The sequence below is a fragment of the Desmodus rotundus genome, chromosome 1 (assembly GCF_022682495.2).
Source record: "Desmodus rotundus isolate HL8 chromosome 1, HLdesRot8A.1, whole genome shotgun sequence".
Classification (NCBI taxonomy): Eukaryota; Metazoa; Chordata; class Mammalia; order Chiroptera; family Phyllostomidae; genus Desmodus; species Desmodus rotundus.
In genome coordinates this window covers 165,802,819-165,818,955 of record NC_071387.1, presented here as the reverse complement: position 1 = coordinate 165,818,955, position 16,137 = coordinate 165,802,819, and the positions used below count along the sequence as shown (strand labels likewise).

The 16,137-nt window shown below is 38.6% G+C and overlaps 1 protein-coding gene across 3 annotated transcripts in view; it reads right to left on the bottom strand.

Annotated features, from left to right (window-relative positions):
* Positions 1–6,075: 6,075 nt before the first annotated feature.
* Positions 6,076–16,137, bottom strand: part of CERT1 (ceramide transporter 1) — a 97,668-nt gene continuing 87,606 nt past the window's right edge. For 2 of the 3 annotated variants that reach the window (XM_024563583.4, XM_024563581.4), the window contains 4 exons: positions 14,482–14,610; positions 13,799–13,928; positions 12,465–12,601; positions 6,076–9,167 (listed from right to left, as the gene is read on the bottom strand). In XM_024563583.4, the coding sequence (XP_024419351.1) occupies positions 12,474–12,601; positions 13,799–13,928; positions 14,482–14,610 (387 nt within the window). In that variant the 3' untranslated portion in view covers positions 6,076–9,167; positions 12,465–12,473. The remainder of the gene's footprint in view (positions 9,168–12,464; positions 12,602–13,798; positions 13,929–14,481; positions 14,611–16,137) is intronic. The other variant, XM_045197918.2, reaches the window with a different exon arrangement.

Here is a 16,137-nt window from a genome sequence, read left to right as displayed (position 1 = left end):
GGGCATAAAGATTGGGCAGCTGCCGGTGTGCATTTAAGCTGTATGAGCTGAGTCAGAGAGTATGGCGTCGGCTTCCAAATGCCGATTCCCATGTATTTAAATTATTGACTATGCTTCTGCTGTAGTTAGAGATGAAAAGATATGTGTGAGCCTCTAAGAACAAAGGCCCAGATAACAGAAAATGAGTTTGGTTTTTTCTTTCCAAATGACCCAATCACTTGTATATTTGTCCCCTCCAGAGTGGAGCGAGTTGGAAAGGCAGCAGTGAAGGACTTTCATCCCCTTCTCCGCTTGGGTGCTTTTGCAAACAGTGAGGTGAATGTAGTAAAAAGACTTTTCCTCATCTTTAGGAGAGAAAATCATCTGACATTGTTGAAGGGTCTAGGCTCAAACAAGATGCAGAGCAGCAAAACAATACAAATCCACTGTATGTAGGAGGTGAAAAAAGATCAGCAAATTAACTAGAAAAATATTTTTAAGACCACCGTCTCCTGGCCAAGACTAATTTATTAGTAATAAACTTTGCGAAGTTAGCAAAGATAATTAATGGACAACCTCTACAGTGGAAGCCAGGAGCAGATGGCAAATGATTTAATATACAGTTATGCAGCAGGTTCCTTCTTTCGCTGTAATGGAAGGTGCTTCCCACATGCCCTCTTTCCCTCCTGAGCCATTCTGAGAGCTGCCGAGGGAGGTATGGGCACTCCTGTGTCAGGAACCCAGTTTCTCCCCAAGGCCATTGGGAGAGGGCCTTGTGCTGACAGCTGGATTTAAGGGTAGGACACAAAAACACGTGAATTCAGGGCTTCTCCAGCTTGAGTGTGCAACACGCTCAAACGGAAGAGTTTTCAAAACGGATCGCTAGGCCATCCCCAGGGTCTCTGCTTCCCACGGTCTGGGCTGTGGCCAGGACTTTGGCAGTTCCAGCGGGGCTGCTGCTGCTCTCACAGTTGTGGATTTCCGTATGAGCTGCCTATTAATGGATGGTATAGGAAAGTGTGTTCTTTCAGAAGCACACACTTGGCAAATAGGGAGAGATCAAATGTTAGTAAGAATTAAGTTATTCCTAGAGAAACAGTAACAAGTAGAAAGTATGTTACCTGGATTTGGTGTCTCCCTGTGCTCCACCTATGACCACCGCCCCCTACCCTGCCCCACCACACAACACTAAAGGTCTTCTATTTTCAGTGAATGCAGTGAATACCCCAGGGAGACATCTAGCCTGTGTTGACTATGGAATCCCTTTGCTTTCCTGTTACTTGAAGTTTGAAATGGTAAACAGCTTAGTTGATGGGGTAAGGGTAGGGGATGGTTGAGGGGGCAATTAAGTTTCCACTCCAAACTCAGCTGGGATTGTATGTCAGGAGTGTGGGACACACTAAAGCAAATCCAGAGTATTGTCCGTCCTAAGTGATATGTGATGGGTGAGCCGTACTCCCAGCTCACAGCAGCCTCTAACTCTGCCTGTTTCACTGTCTGACTTGGGCTGTAGCCTCAAAGGGCTAATGAAACCATCAAGTTTTGGTCCACTTTCCACCTGTCTTTTCTGATACAGAGTATAACATGTGACAGCCCTACCTCATTCTCAAACCTTTATTGCTCTTAATAGCAAAATATACTCAGATCTGTTTGGAGCAGCCTACTGACCTCTGGCCATGGCACCTTCAACAGGTCTGGGTGCTCACTCTGCACCCAGAGCAGGGTAGTAGCCAAAGCTTATAGTTGGCTTGCTGGTGGAGCCTGGATCAGTGCAGAGCTCTTGGGGAAAGGGCCACCTTCAACTCGCTTAGGACAGTGCCTGCCCAGCCCAGAAGGGCCCAAGCCTTGAACACCCCATCAGAAAAACCTTTTGGACACACACCTCCAATAAATGTATTTATTGATAGATTTCATTGACTTATGTACATTATCAAACAAAAAAGAATATAAAAATATATACAAATAAAAATTAGCTGTTTCTGTATTCCAGTGGCAGACCTTGTCCATTTTCTTCCAGATCGAGGTCTCAAGACAGGAACTGTGTCTTTTCTGGTTAACTTAGTATATAGTACTTTAAATTTAAAGGTACTCAATGATGTTGAATGGCTAACACAATAAATATAAGCAGGACTTTTCCCAGAGAGAAAATGACAGTCACTGAAAATGAGCTGATGGCAGTGTTAAGGGTGCTGGAAATCCAGACCTGTGAGACCTCCAGTTGTTCACTTCATGTCTGTTTTTCTCAGTTCCCTTATTTGTAAAATGAGACAGTTGGACAGCCGGCTACTTAGACCTGTCTAGCTCTACATACTCTACAAAATGCTACCTTTATTCTCATATATATACAGAATCATTCTATTATCCAAAGATGAGGCATTTTCCCAGTGGCTGTGATAAGGATCTCATGGTTATCTAGTTTAGGGAATAGCCTGGTGCCTCCCACAGCATTGTAGAGGTTCTGGGCAGAGCTGCTTAGCTAGTCACCTCCCTTATCACATCTCTTCAAAAACTGCACAGCTAACTACTTAACTCTTTGCAGCCCGGACCCATGGGCTGTTGCAGCATTTGCTTTACAATTCTTTGCACGTCTTGCTAGGAAATTCAGACCTCTGTAAAGATTCTTAGCCAGGGGTGTCAAACCTGCGGCCTGCGGGCCGCAAGCAGCCCAAGACAAAATTATAAATTTACTTAAAAGCGTTGAGATTTTTTTGTGATTATGTGTCGCAATGTATTTAATGTGTCTTCTTCCAGTGGGGAGCAGAGATGCCAAAAGACTGGATACACTGCTAGGGGAAAAGAAGATAATGTCCCTCTTCCTGGTTCTTATCCTTGTGAACTTACCATTCCTGGACAGCTCTACCCTCTTCCATTTACTCCTTCTGTTGTCAAATAGGTAACTTCTTACGGAAGTTAAAAACCCTCTGCCCCTCTCAGCTCCAAGCCAACAGACTTAAGTTCAGGCTCAAAACCCTAAATGCCTGCACCCTTGTCATTATTCCTGTCTCACCCACTTTTGTATCTCTAGCATTGAGAAGGCAGTACCTCACCTGTGGTGGGTTAATCCTTATCATCGCATAGCGCTTCAGGGCTTTCAAAGCACTTTAAATACATTATCTCACTCTTCTGATGTCGCCATGGTAGATGCTTTTGTATTACTTCATAGCAGAGATTTAGAGACGTTGAAATGACTCAACAATTTTTGAAAGAGGCATGGCTACATGGAACAGACTGACAACTGTCAGAGGGGAGGTGGGAAGGGGGGACTGGAGGAAAGGAGGAGGAGTAGCCGAAGAGCATATATGCATGACCCCCACACACAGACAACAGTCTGGTGAGGGCCAGAGGGAGAAGGGAGCAGGGGCTGGGAGGAGGTGGGCAGGATGTGGAGACATCGGCAAAATGTCAATAAAAATTTTAAAAATGATTAACAAAATAAAAAGAAATGACTTGGCAAGATCAAAGCTGTTCAAGTGAGCGAGTCAGAAAAAGTGGTCCTTCAGCCTCTAACTCTCATTCCCTTTTGGTACATGCAGTGCAGTGCGTGGTACTCAGGAACGTGGAAGAAGTACACTTAGAAATAACAGGTCTACTGGATGTTAGGAATGTAGAGTCTCGTCACAAACCGTAAAATTGTAGCTTCAGATTAAATGGAATAACCAGCAGAGTAGAATTCACCAATTAATTTCATGCTATTGGGAAACTTGTTAAAACACAGCAACAACTCATTTCTTATGAGAACACAGCTGAGAGTCAAGAAAAATAAAATTTTGTATATCTCATAGGTGGTTTAGTCTGTAGTTCAATGTACCCCTATTCAAAGCTCCTGATTTCAAAGCCTATTTCCTCTTTGTTTAGATTCATATCTAAAAAGCTTGGTTATGACAAAAATAATGTAGATCAGATGGTCTGTTTATTGCTGTATTCCCAATCCTGGAACGCTGCATGAGAAGCGAGTAGCAGGTGCCAGTGAATACTTGCTCTGGGAACTGTTCTGAGTGCTGGAGAGTTAGTGCCGTCTGTCCACGTGCTAAAGTGGTCCGGCCACAGACAGCTCGATTTAGCCGCCACACTGATTCCCTACTGCTGATCCCAGGTACCACTTAGTTTCCCAGGGCCAAAGGACAGCAGGAAAGAAACACAACGCACCGACCGGCTGTGGATCCAAAGCTTGTTTTCATAAGCGAACTTAGCGGTCATTTTGCAGCAGGCGGCTCACAAAACAGTGACGGCTCTGTTGGTGCTTGTTGTTGGGTTGAACAATCCAAGGTAAAATCTCCTCCTTGGGCTAAAAATACCCTTCTTGGGGTACTTACTGTTTATGACTGAGTTCCATTTCATCCCTCTAAGCTAGGAGACAGGAGGGCAATCAAGGAATCAAAGAATGGTCCAAATTAACCTTTAAGATACAAGTTACATATCCAGTGGGATCTTGTGAAGACAGTGTTGACATACGTAATGTGAAGACCCATACCTCTAAAGTGCTCCAAGCATGTCTGCTTTACAGTCTATCAAACGATATATTCTACACACTAAGTACATGGGACATTAAAAAGCAGCAGTCTAAGAGACTTTAGACTTAGTAGGCCTGGGGCCCGGGCCTGTCGCCTCACCTGTAAAATAGTGGTGGTACTACCACCACCACCCCCTCCCCTCTTATTACTCCCCCCCCCCCCAAGCCCAGCCATGTCGTAAGCAAAGCAGGTAGAATGCAGGCAGGGTGTGTTGCAGACACCTGATGGAGACACCCTCAGTCAGCACCTCAACAAATACTGGGTGGAAGAAAATCTTGGTTGGGCATTTTCGGTAACTTCAAAGACCTTTAAGATTTGCTCTAGTACTAAACTCACAAGAGTTCTGTGCAAGAGAATGTAGAGACCAAATAGTTTGTGATATTTGTTCAAGGCTGCTCAAAGTACACAGACGTGGAAGGTTCACAGAAAATCTGTTTTAATGGGCAGACAATGCCGAGGCCAACAATGAGTCCTGCTGCAATCTAGTTCAAACAATGGCAAGAAAATCTGGAAGATCCTATAAAAGCAACTCAATTAGAAACAGCTAGTCAGAACTACACCTGTTTGCAGTTTATTCCAAAGTCAAGCCTAAGAGAAAAACTGCACATAGTTAAATCACTCCTGAAAACCTCCCTCAAGGTGTGTCATGAGGACCACATGCTACTTCTCTCAATAAATTCAAAACAGCCCAACGACTTGCTCCGGCATCCTGCCAGACTTAGTAGTTGGCTTGCATTCAGGGAGGGGCCAACACTAGGAAAGAAGCAAGCTCAGTGTCTTTCAAAGTAACTATGGAGGAACTCACTGAATTAACTGCAAATCCACACTTCCCGTCTCATGGTTGTTCTAGGGCATAAATTCTCTGAGTGTAACAAGTGGAGTTGGTCGTATTATTTGAGTAAATAAATGAGAGATGATTTACTCATAGCTAAGTTCATGTAGTTAAATTGTGCATGATTCACTGGCACTGTATTTTCATTTTAGAAATGCTCAATTGCCTATGGTTTTGCTCTCTAGCAAGTAAAAACAAAAAACACAAAACAAAACTTTCGGCCCTGGCTGGTGTGGCTCAGTGGACTGTGTGCCGGCCTGCGAACCAAAGGGTCGCTGGTTCAATTCCCAGTCAGGGCACATGCCTGGGTTGCAGGCCAGGTCCCCAGTAGTGGGCATGCAAGAGGCAACCACACATTGATGTTTCTCTCCCTTTCCTTCCCCCGCCTTCCCCTCTCTAAAAATAAATACCTAAGATCTTTTAAAAAAACCCAAAAAACTTTTGGACCACGACTCATAGTAAGAAATTCATTTTAAATTGTAACCCACTACACACACACATTTATACATATGAAAAAATTCACAAAATATTTACCTTTATTACATTTTATATACTTGATTATTCCATTGTTCTATTTTGCTTTTAAAAAAGAATCAGGTCACAACTCATTCAGTTTTCTCGATCCCTAACTGGGTTACAACCTGCAGTCTGAAGGCCACTGAACTGGAGTATTTCAAGCTCTTGACTACTCGAGAATTATCCAGGGCAGTATCTTGAGGTTAAGAAAAACCACCAAACAAGTACATTTGTCCATAATATTTTAATACTTCTCCACTTTTAAATACTTGTTTTAATTTTGTGATTGTAACATGGAAGAACCAACTTTTATTATTTTTTAGAAACATCATCAGGATCATAAAGCTATTATAGAATAGTTACACTCTATACACTCCCAAGGTACTTCAAAATGATTATGTTTTGAGTTTGGGGATGAACAATGACAAGAATCCGAATACATCATCTGTACAACTTGGACTAAATACTGGTGAAAGTGTTTAACTGGACAAACAACTGATAAGCTTAAAGATAACCAGCACAATTTCACAAGAGAACCAGCTCACCCCAACTAAAAATTCTCAATAGCAATTGACACTGATGTTGTGCAGGTGGAGAGATTAGTTGATTAAAAACCAAACACATGGGGAACCCTTTCCTCATTTTCCTTACTTTGTACTCTTACACCTCTCCCAGCCATCCCCCTCCTTGCTCTGGCTGCCCCTATGTCTGGCCATCCCAAACCCAGGGCTGCTGGGATGACCCTCCCCACAAAATCAGGAGTCCTGCAATCTAACTAAAACACTGTGTTCTCACTCAGGGAACAAAACCCCCTCCTCACCAATATTTTTAAAGTTTCTATTGCGGTATAAAAGGGTAACTGAGTAGAAAAAAGAGTAAAAAGATCCCTTTCCTTTTTTGGCTTGGGGAAGAGCAGCAGGAAATAACTGGTGAGAAAACATCATGTGCATTCGGAGTGTGTGGGAATTTGCCGTATGGAAGTAACTCTAGAGGGTCTGAATACTGTCTAAAGGGCTAGCACCTCTCTAAAATTTGACCACTTTTAAATTCTTCTCACGTTCTCCTACCAATTTCTGTATCTGGTCGCACAGGGTTAGCTCTAGTGAAGTACCAGTGCAATTATCTAAAGGTAAAATGTATCTTCTTTAATACAAATATTTTAGTGTAATCATTTTATTTACAGACTAAACTGCAAAAGTATATCATTAACATTTAGTGTAAACGCAACAAATGATAATTAGATTCAGATACTGCTTTGTAAACTTTCCATACCTTTGTAAAATAAAGCTATCCAATTTAGTTACGAAAGAGTTACTTGTCTGTGTTCATGATAGTTACCAGAAAAAATGGCAAACAGAGAACTATTTATGGTGGGCATATAGAATTTTTTTAAAGGTTCCCATCAGCGTTTACGGTGAATATACCTTCCCTCCTAGCCCCCCCATACTCCCACACCCCAGCCCACAGCTGATTGTAAAATAAAATACACATTTGAGGTATAAACTTTTCTTTTTTAAACATCACAATATAAAATGTTAAATGGTGATGTAGTACACTGATATGATAATTTGCCTTGTTTGCCTGACTAGCATTACCACCATAGGCACTTCCACAGAGTCCAATTATGAACAGCATTTTTCTATAATAAGGCATAGACCATGCACATCATTTAGAGAAACGTAAATTAAAAATAGAAAAGATTTATGAAGCATGAAATCTGCGTGCATGTAATGTTAAGCATATGTTTTATACGTATTTTTCTCTCTGTACAGAATAATAAATAGCACTATATCTGATGCAAGTAATTCACTTCCAGGATTGTGCATATTAAGTGATCAGACTAATCCCATCATTAAATTATCACCTTGCATTTATCATTAAGACTCCATTACCATGTATGAAATATATACAAGACATGTTCCACATGACATGACTTTCTGCTTTACAAAATGGATCTGATTTCTGTGTTTCTACAGAGATGAACAAGTCAGAAAAGCATCTACAAAATGCCTCTGATTTATGTAAGCACATTTGTGTATAAACATAACGAAGATTCTGAAGTGGGCAGTCATTTCTACTTCAATGAGTAAAATTCCTTGCCTCAACTTCATGCTTCAAGGTTTTTATCAGAGGCTGAAAACTAATAAAACTAAAAAAAGTATTATACATTTAAGTTCTTATAGCAACGAAGGAAAGCATTTCACAGGGAATCCTTCATTGCTCTGCCGCAGTTTCTGATCAAGAGGCAAACAGGGACATGGCTCACATTTTCTAGGCATGTCTTGCAAAATATCTTTTAAACGAACCCGAATTGGAAAAACTCAAAAACATACCTGTTACTGAATACTACAAATATTGCATCAAGGTCTAAATCAGTCTGATTTGCTTTCACAAGTAGTAACTGTATATTTTCTCACAAATTTCATAAAAATGTAAGCTCATTTTACCCTGACCATTTTACCAGAAAGCAGTTTATACCCACAAGATTTGCACAGATGTTTCTGTCTGAAGGTAAGAAAGAACCAATTTAGGAATTGCCAAATTGTGTCTCTAACAAACAAACAAACAAACAAAAAAACCTGTAGCATAACAGTGTACAACTAAAAATACAGGAAATACAGATATCTAGGGGGGAAAAATTAAGCTTTTCCTTCTTTCTCCATCAGAACAAAAGTTCTTCATGGGAGTAAGACTATGGAAAAAACAAGAAAATCACAGGTTATTGACAGCCCTCAGTCATTAAGAGACACTTTTCATAACAACGTGAATTGTTATAGAAATCAGCAGCAATGAATTCTATGATTATGCAAAGCACAAAAAGAAATCAAAAGATTCTGGAAACAGATTTAACTACAGGCCTGAAACAAGAACGCCATCCAGGTAGCTGGCGCCCAGAAAGCACACTCCCCGTGTGTGTTCAACTTCTGTGCTTCTCTTATTGCACAAAACCTGACACATCAGAGGGTCTTAGGTGGGACCACACTAAATTAGAAATTCTGAAAAAGTTTCCAAAACTTAAAGCATCAATTTCTAGTTGTGATTCAAAGTTGATTTTTTTTCTTTTCTAGGAGCAAGCAAATAAAAATATAGCCATGTACATGTAATTTTACATGTATTTATAGTTATATGCTGAGTGTGGAGATCTAGCAGGAGATAGCCAGTGTTAGATGTTCAGCTTTGCTATTGCAGTATTTCTTCATTTTTGTACACAAGGCCAAGGTGCTGGGCCATAGACAAGGCTAGAGATCCTACGTTCCAGCTTAGAGCATTCGATTTTTTAAAAAAGTTTTTCCTCCAACATGGAATGTCACACAGCCTTGCTTCAGTCACTGTAGGAAAGAAAATGACAAGTAAAAAAGTCATATTTGTTACTAACAGCTGCAGGACTACCAAAACAGATTCCTCCCACCCCTTGAATTCATGGAATGCACAGATTCCCTATAAAAATTTAAGTTTAAAAAGTTTTCAATTTTAAGAGTGTAAAATTATCTCATCAGAAGGAACAGAATGTATAAGGAATCTTTGAAAGTTAGAAAAAATTTAAAAGGGTAATGCGCTACAGGTAAGCAAAGAGGGAATTAACCAGAGGTCTCTGGATTTGTACCCCCCCACACTGGCATTTCCTTCTTAGTCTTCTATAAAAATTATGCTATACAATTTTTCAAGAATTTTAAAATTTTACTCAAGCTCTGAAAAAGAGGCCTGCCTTAATGTAGAAAACCAACATGCTCAGACTGCATCAAATGTGTAAGCATTTTGACTAAGAGGTTTTAGTATCTTTGGACATCATTAATTTTATGGAATTTCTCTACAGATGATACTGACTATTGAAAATTACTATTTCTCCATCACCAAAACCAAGAATGTTAGCTTTCCTACGATTTCAATGCTAGAATACACTTCATACATACATCTTCCAAAATTGTTATGAAACAAGTATTACTTTAGGTGAACAAAGATTTTCTTCACATGTTAAGGTTTGAATTTGGTTCTTTGTCAGAAAGGAGCTCAAGCATGACTCAAGGCTGAGCTGAGCTCTAACTGATGAGTCTTTTCATTTCTCTCTTTACTACATATATGCTCACAGGTCCACAGACAATGCTACCTCCTGCCTCAGAAGTAAATTTTTTTCCAAAGGATTTCAACCTCGCCCTTCTAGGTATACTAAAGAAGAGAGTGTGTACACACACACAGTCAGCCAATGAAACAATGCCCCAAATACAACAGTAACATGTTAGTACGTGTATTTCAAACATTTAAGAAAATCATTATTCTCAAACACAGTTGAGATCACGTTCTCTCTCTATATAACTGTATTCTGATTTTTTCTGCATAATACATGGTTATATTTTCTGTCCTGCTTATTAGCAAGGCTGGGGGTAGAGGTGAAGAAGAGCGAAAGCAGGTAGAGCTGCATGCTTGGTCTTGGTTCCAGCGAACAGCAACTTTTTAGAAATCTTAAGGTTGTGAGAAGAGACACCTAGCTAAGCAAGGTGAGAAGCCTGCTGCCATAGTGTGGCATCAGGTTTATGGTTTGACAAATACAGTGAAGATAGAATCAGTAAGAAATTACGTGCCCAGAATCCAGCCATAACAATTCTAAAGTACAAAATATTATAAAAATAGTGCATTTACGCAACACGCTTATGCCTCAGGAGAGATAATTCCTCAAAGGTCACACTATATGTCCCAAAACGCTAAGCATTCAGATTAGTAAGGCCAGAACTTGTTTAACGCTTTCAGGTCAGTTCTTTCCCAGGAAAAACCAAGTATCTAGGACATCAATGCAATAAACCTGTGTTAGCACCTCACAATAAATTTAGCTTTTGAGTTTTTTTTTTTTTAAAAAAGACATACTGCAGTATCCTCAGAAACCAAGTTTAATTAAATACGGCATTCATTATATGACTGCTGACTATTATTTTTATCTAATTAAAATGACTCAAGAATATAAATTTCTCAGCTAATGATTTAACTCACATTCAGTGTAGGTAAGAATGAGAGGATGTTCATACATAGTCACTGTCTGTAAATTATACTTCGGTGATCTCTATTAAAAATTTAATACATTCAGAGTTCACAGAAACAGAATTATACAAATGTTCTCCAACAGATCAAAAAATGCTCAAATTCACTCATAATAAGAGAAATACAATTAAAACTACATGGTGAGAGTACTTTTTACCTGTCAAGTTGGAAAAACTCAGAAAGCTTCATTTAACCCATTGTGTGGCAGGGTACAGGGAAATGGGCACTCCAACACATTATTGTGGGTGAGATGGTAAATTACTGCCTCTATGGAGGGCAACCCCTAAATTACAAATGCACGAACCCCCACAGCGCCAGCAGTGTCACACCCACTAACTTATCCCACGTATAAACTCTCAAGTGCAAAATGACATAAGGATATAATTGCAACACTATTTGTTCTAACAAAAAATTGAAAACAATTTTAATATTTACAAAGGGAGGTTAGATGAATTATGTGTATCTATACAATGAGATAATGAATTGTCTTAAAAAAGAATGAAGCAGCTCCCTGCCTGTATGTGAAGACCTTCAAGACAATAAAGAGTGCAAAAACAAGATGCAGAATGACGTGTACAGTATGCTATGTTTTCTTCAACAAGAGTATGTGTGGGAGCAATACAATTGTATTTGCTTTTTCAGGCATTAAAAAAAATCTCTCACCTTGGCTGGTGTGGCTTGAGCGCCGGCCTGAGAACTGAAAGATTGCCGGTTCGATTCTCAGTCAGGACACATGCCTGGGTTGTGGGCCACGTCCCCAGTTGGGGGCATGCAAGAGGCAACCACACACTGATGTTTCTCTCCCTCTCTTTCTCCCTTACCCCCCCCAAAAAGTAAATAAATAAAATCTTTTAAAAATTTTCTTGAAAAATACACAAGAAACTAGTAATATCGGTTATACACTTTTGTGTATGTGGATGGGGGACAAACCTGGGTGAATAGGGGGCAGGGGATAAATTTTACTAAATACCTTTTCACACATTTGACTTCTGCATCATATTAACATACGACTTAAAGAAAATGAGATGCTTGTACCTTGTGCAAAGATGTTCAATGTAGCATTACTTGAGAGTAAAAATATGAAACCAATACAAACGTTACCATGGGGACTAGTTAATAAGTTCTGCAATACTCAGCTAACAGATGCTAATATAGTGAGACAGTATATACATCTCATATCTTTATATGGAATAATAGTTAAAATATATTGTTAAGTAGAAAAACAAGCTACAAAACAGTAAGTATAAACATTTGGAAGACAATCAAAAATACATATACATAAGTATATAATTATATATAAAAGTCTAGAAGAATATACCACAGACCTAACAGTAACTTCAATGGACGAAAAGATACAGAAAATGTGTACTTCTGAAATTCTTGAGTTCTATAATGTTAAAAGTTGTTTAAATAACAGGTATTATTTAATATAAGCAGAAAGATAAAAAAGTAAGTTTCAAGGCTATAAAAAACTACAACTCTTTATCTGGGAACATCATAAAACACAGAAACTACTTTCAAAGTTAACTAAATTTTAATATCTGTAGAATCACGTTAAGACAAAATTTAAGAAAAAGATAACATGTATTTTCCAGTACCTGTTAATACTAGAACAAAATAGGTTTTCCTGCTGTTTTCTCTTGGACATAAGAAGTAAAACGTTTTAGAAACTTTGGATATTCTCGTTTTGCCACTGCCCTTAAGACTGAGGCTGGTGCCCATCCTCCAGGGTTCACTGTGAATTAAAGAAAAATTTAAATATATGTGGAATATATTTAAATATATTAAGAATATGTAATTCTCCAAATACATACAAAGCACTCACTCATTTTGTTCCTTTGCTTTTAAAAAATTCTTCATGTGGGAACAATCAGCATCACTTAAAGTTTTAACCATTAATCCTTAATATTAACCACCAGGCACAAACAGATAGCAAATAAGAAAGCATTTATTATCTTTCCAAAGTGTTCTTACTTCCCTAAATTACATGCAAATATTAGTATAGCTCGATTTTAGGTTACCTGAGGCAGATTTACTCATCAAATTCTACTCTAATCAAATAGTAACTTGCTCAGGCATAAATGTCTCTTTAAACATAGTAGCAGTTAGGGTCCTGTATAAAGTTAGAGGATTTGATTAGATGGACTTCAGAAACTACTGCAGGGAGAAATAGTAAGGAATCAAAGCAACAGGGCTGTCCAGCAGCAGGCTGATATAAATAAATATGTACCTAGTAACTAATTAAGGATAAGGGACCAATCAATGACATAGAAAATGAGCAAGCCTGACAATAAGAAAAACTGCTAATTTCCTTTCCCACTGTTGCTTACATTCCTAATTCTACATATATTCTTTAAAGTAAATATTTAATAAAACAGTTCTTAAAACCAAGAATAGCCCTGGCCAGTGGCTCATCTGGCTGGGTGTCATTCTGCAAACCAAAAGGTTGCAGGTTCGATTCCTGGTCACGGCAAATACCTGGGTTGCAGGTTTGGTCCCCGGTTGGATTGCGTTTAGGTATGTACGAAAAAGCAGCCAATCGATGTTTCTCCCTCTCTTTCCCCCTACTTTTCCCTCTCTATAAGCCCCCCTCTCTCTAAAAAGCAATGAAAAAAAGAATGCCCTTGGGTGAGGATTAAAAAACAAAAAAACAAGGATATGTGATAGTATTCTTGATATAAAGTTTTAAAATTTTCCTATCTAGACCCAGCTTAAAAAATTCTGATACAGTAGCTCTGGGGTCAATTTCAGGTATGGGTATATCAAAAGTTCCCCAATAGTTTTCATACACGTCTTTCCAAATTAAAAATTACTTATCTAAAGAATAAACACTCAAAAGGCATTTGTGATGGTATTTCTCCAGTCGTCATGTAGATCATACTAAGAACATCCACATTACTAAGTAGCAAAAACAAACAACTGAAATACATACCATTAGCTACATACGTAATCTTGCATAAAATGTTGTCCCTGCTAATCTCCTGGTTTCCCTCTGGTGGGCTTACCAAGGTTTGACAAATCATAGCGATATTTATTTTGGCACGGACACATCGATTGTTCAGCTGCCGAAACAAAAAAATAGAAACAGAATACCAGTAGAGCAGATACCCAGTATTTTGTAATCTCTACTGGTCTCATTCTGCGCTGGCTTCGCCGAAACTGTAACTCATCAAAATCTCCAACAAAATCTTGGAAATACGAGGAAATAACACATGCCAAGCTGATATGACCCAAGAAATGATTTTTCCCTCCTATTACATATTAAATGGAGCTAAACTGAGGTACAAACCACAGAGGTTTGGCCAGTAGTTGATACTGGTTTCAGAGGCAACTGTGAGAAGTAGCCTACATATATTACCCATCAGCTCTGTCTACTTCACCTCAGCAGCAAAGGAAAACGGACCTGCTGAAATGGTCAGAGCCGTGACCACTGTCCCTCAGATAGCACGTGGACTGTATTATTCCACGAAGCCACTGTAACACAGAATCTAAGAGTCATGATCAAATTTAGTATCTGTGTGTGTGGGGGGCACATGTTTAATCGAATCACTGCCGCACTGTATTCAGAGTTAGCTTTATACTGAGCAACTGTCCACAAGTACTCAGCGCACTTACCGGAGCACTGTCATGGTCCACAGAAAAATTGCAAACGATCCAAGTCTCAGGGTCGTTTTCAGTCAAGGCTGGTATCTTTCGGATGGCAGAAAGGTATAATACATCTCGCTGAGAAGCAGGCCACACTCTCTGTGAAAGAAGTAAAATCACTTGAAAATTTAACTACTTTTTACTCATATGTAATATGGAACTAACAGAAATAAATGTAAAATCAATAAATTATCTTAGTTGAAGGCAAAATATGTCAAATTTTACATGAAGAGCACCTGACATCACCCATCAAAGGATTAATTTTGAACACTGAGTTAATGGATTTGTCGAACTATTACCAAAAGAATAACGTTCTATTTTTTCTTTTTTTAAAAATTGGGATTATCTGCAATTTAAACCATTTTTAAGTGTATAATTCAGTGGTATTAATTATATTCACAATGTTATACAAACATCACCAATACCTGCTTCCAAAATTTTTTATCTTCCCAAACAGAAACTCCACCCATTAAGCAATGACAGACACCCCATTACCCCCTTCCATAGGCCCTGGTAACATCCTCTTTTCAAGTATAGTATTAAACCTCAGTGTAAACTGTTCAGAGACTTTAAAGCAAAGATTTTAGGCAAAGAAGCCTGCTCCTTTGATAGCACAGTCACCTTTAAAGAATTCCACATCAGTGAGACAGAACCTTTGAACTCCATGGTACACGAGGAAAAAGTACTGTTGGAATGACATAGTACCTAGGTCTCAGAGAACTGGAACTATGTAAGTTTAAGTGAGATATTCTAATTGGTGAGTATAAAATAGAGCCAACAACTCAGTGTCAATACAACACAAATCATCTGCAAAGTGAAATGGTTTATCTTTTAAAGATACAAAACTGCATGAAGTCGACAAAAGTAGTGTCAGAGAAATGTATGTGAAGCCAGTAATAAATGAAAACTTGGCCATGTTAGAACTAATACATGAAAATCCACAAGGACGAAGATAAGACAAATCTAAAGGGTGCAAATAACTTAAATACTAGGAGATGCATAGCCTATTTAAGGCCATATTATAAAAAGAAGCCAAGTCTAAAGAGAAAGATATATAGTGTTATTGGATTTTGTTGAAAAATAAATGCTAGGATAATTTATTTATTCAAATAATTATAACTTAAATTTTGTTACATATAAAATACATTATTTTAACAGTTTTTAGTTTTGTTTTTCAAGAAATACACTTAGCACAACCAGTGTAAGATTACCCGTCCATCTACTATTTACCAGGTGAAATACATCCTTGCAGTAGACTGTTTTCCAGGATCAGTGATCTTCAGGTAGCAACATTCTTTTGAATCTCAATTACTGGCCACTTATTTTCATTCCAAATTACAGGGCAAGTAATGGACATTTTAACATCTGCTAAACTGTGGATTTCACTTAGACCCTCCCTCAAATCTGTAGGCTGAAACAGAATCTTCACTGGGACACATTTCTTAAGCAGCTACCACATAAAATGAAGCATGGCTCACAGTTATTAGATATAAGAGGCCTCAGGTGACAAGACTGAGCTTAAGAAATACAGAGCAAACCTCAAATATTTTCACATATTCAGCTCAATTAAAAAATCATTTGAAAAAGAAGAATAAAGTACTTATCGAATCACTGTATTTATTGTAT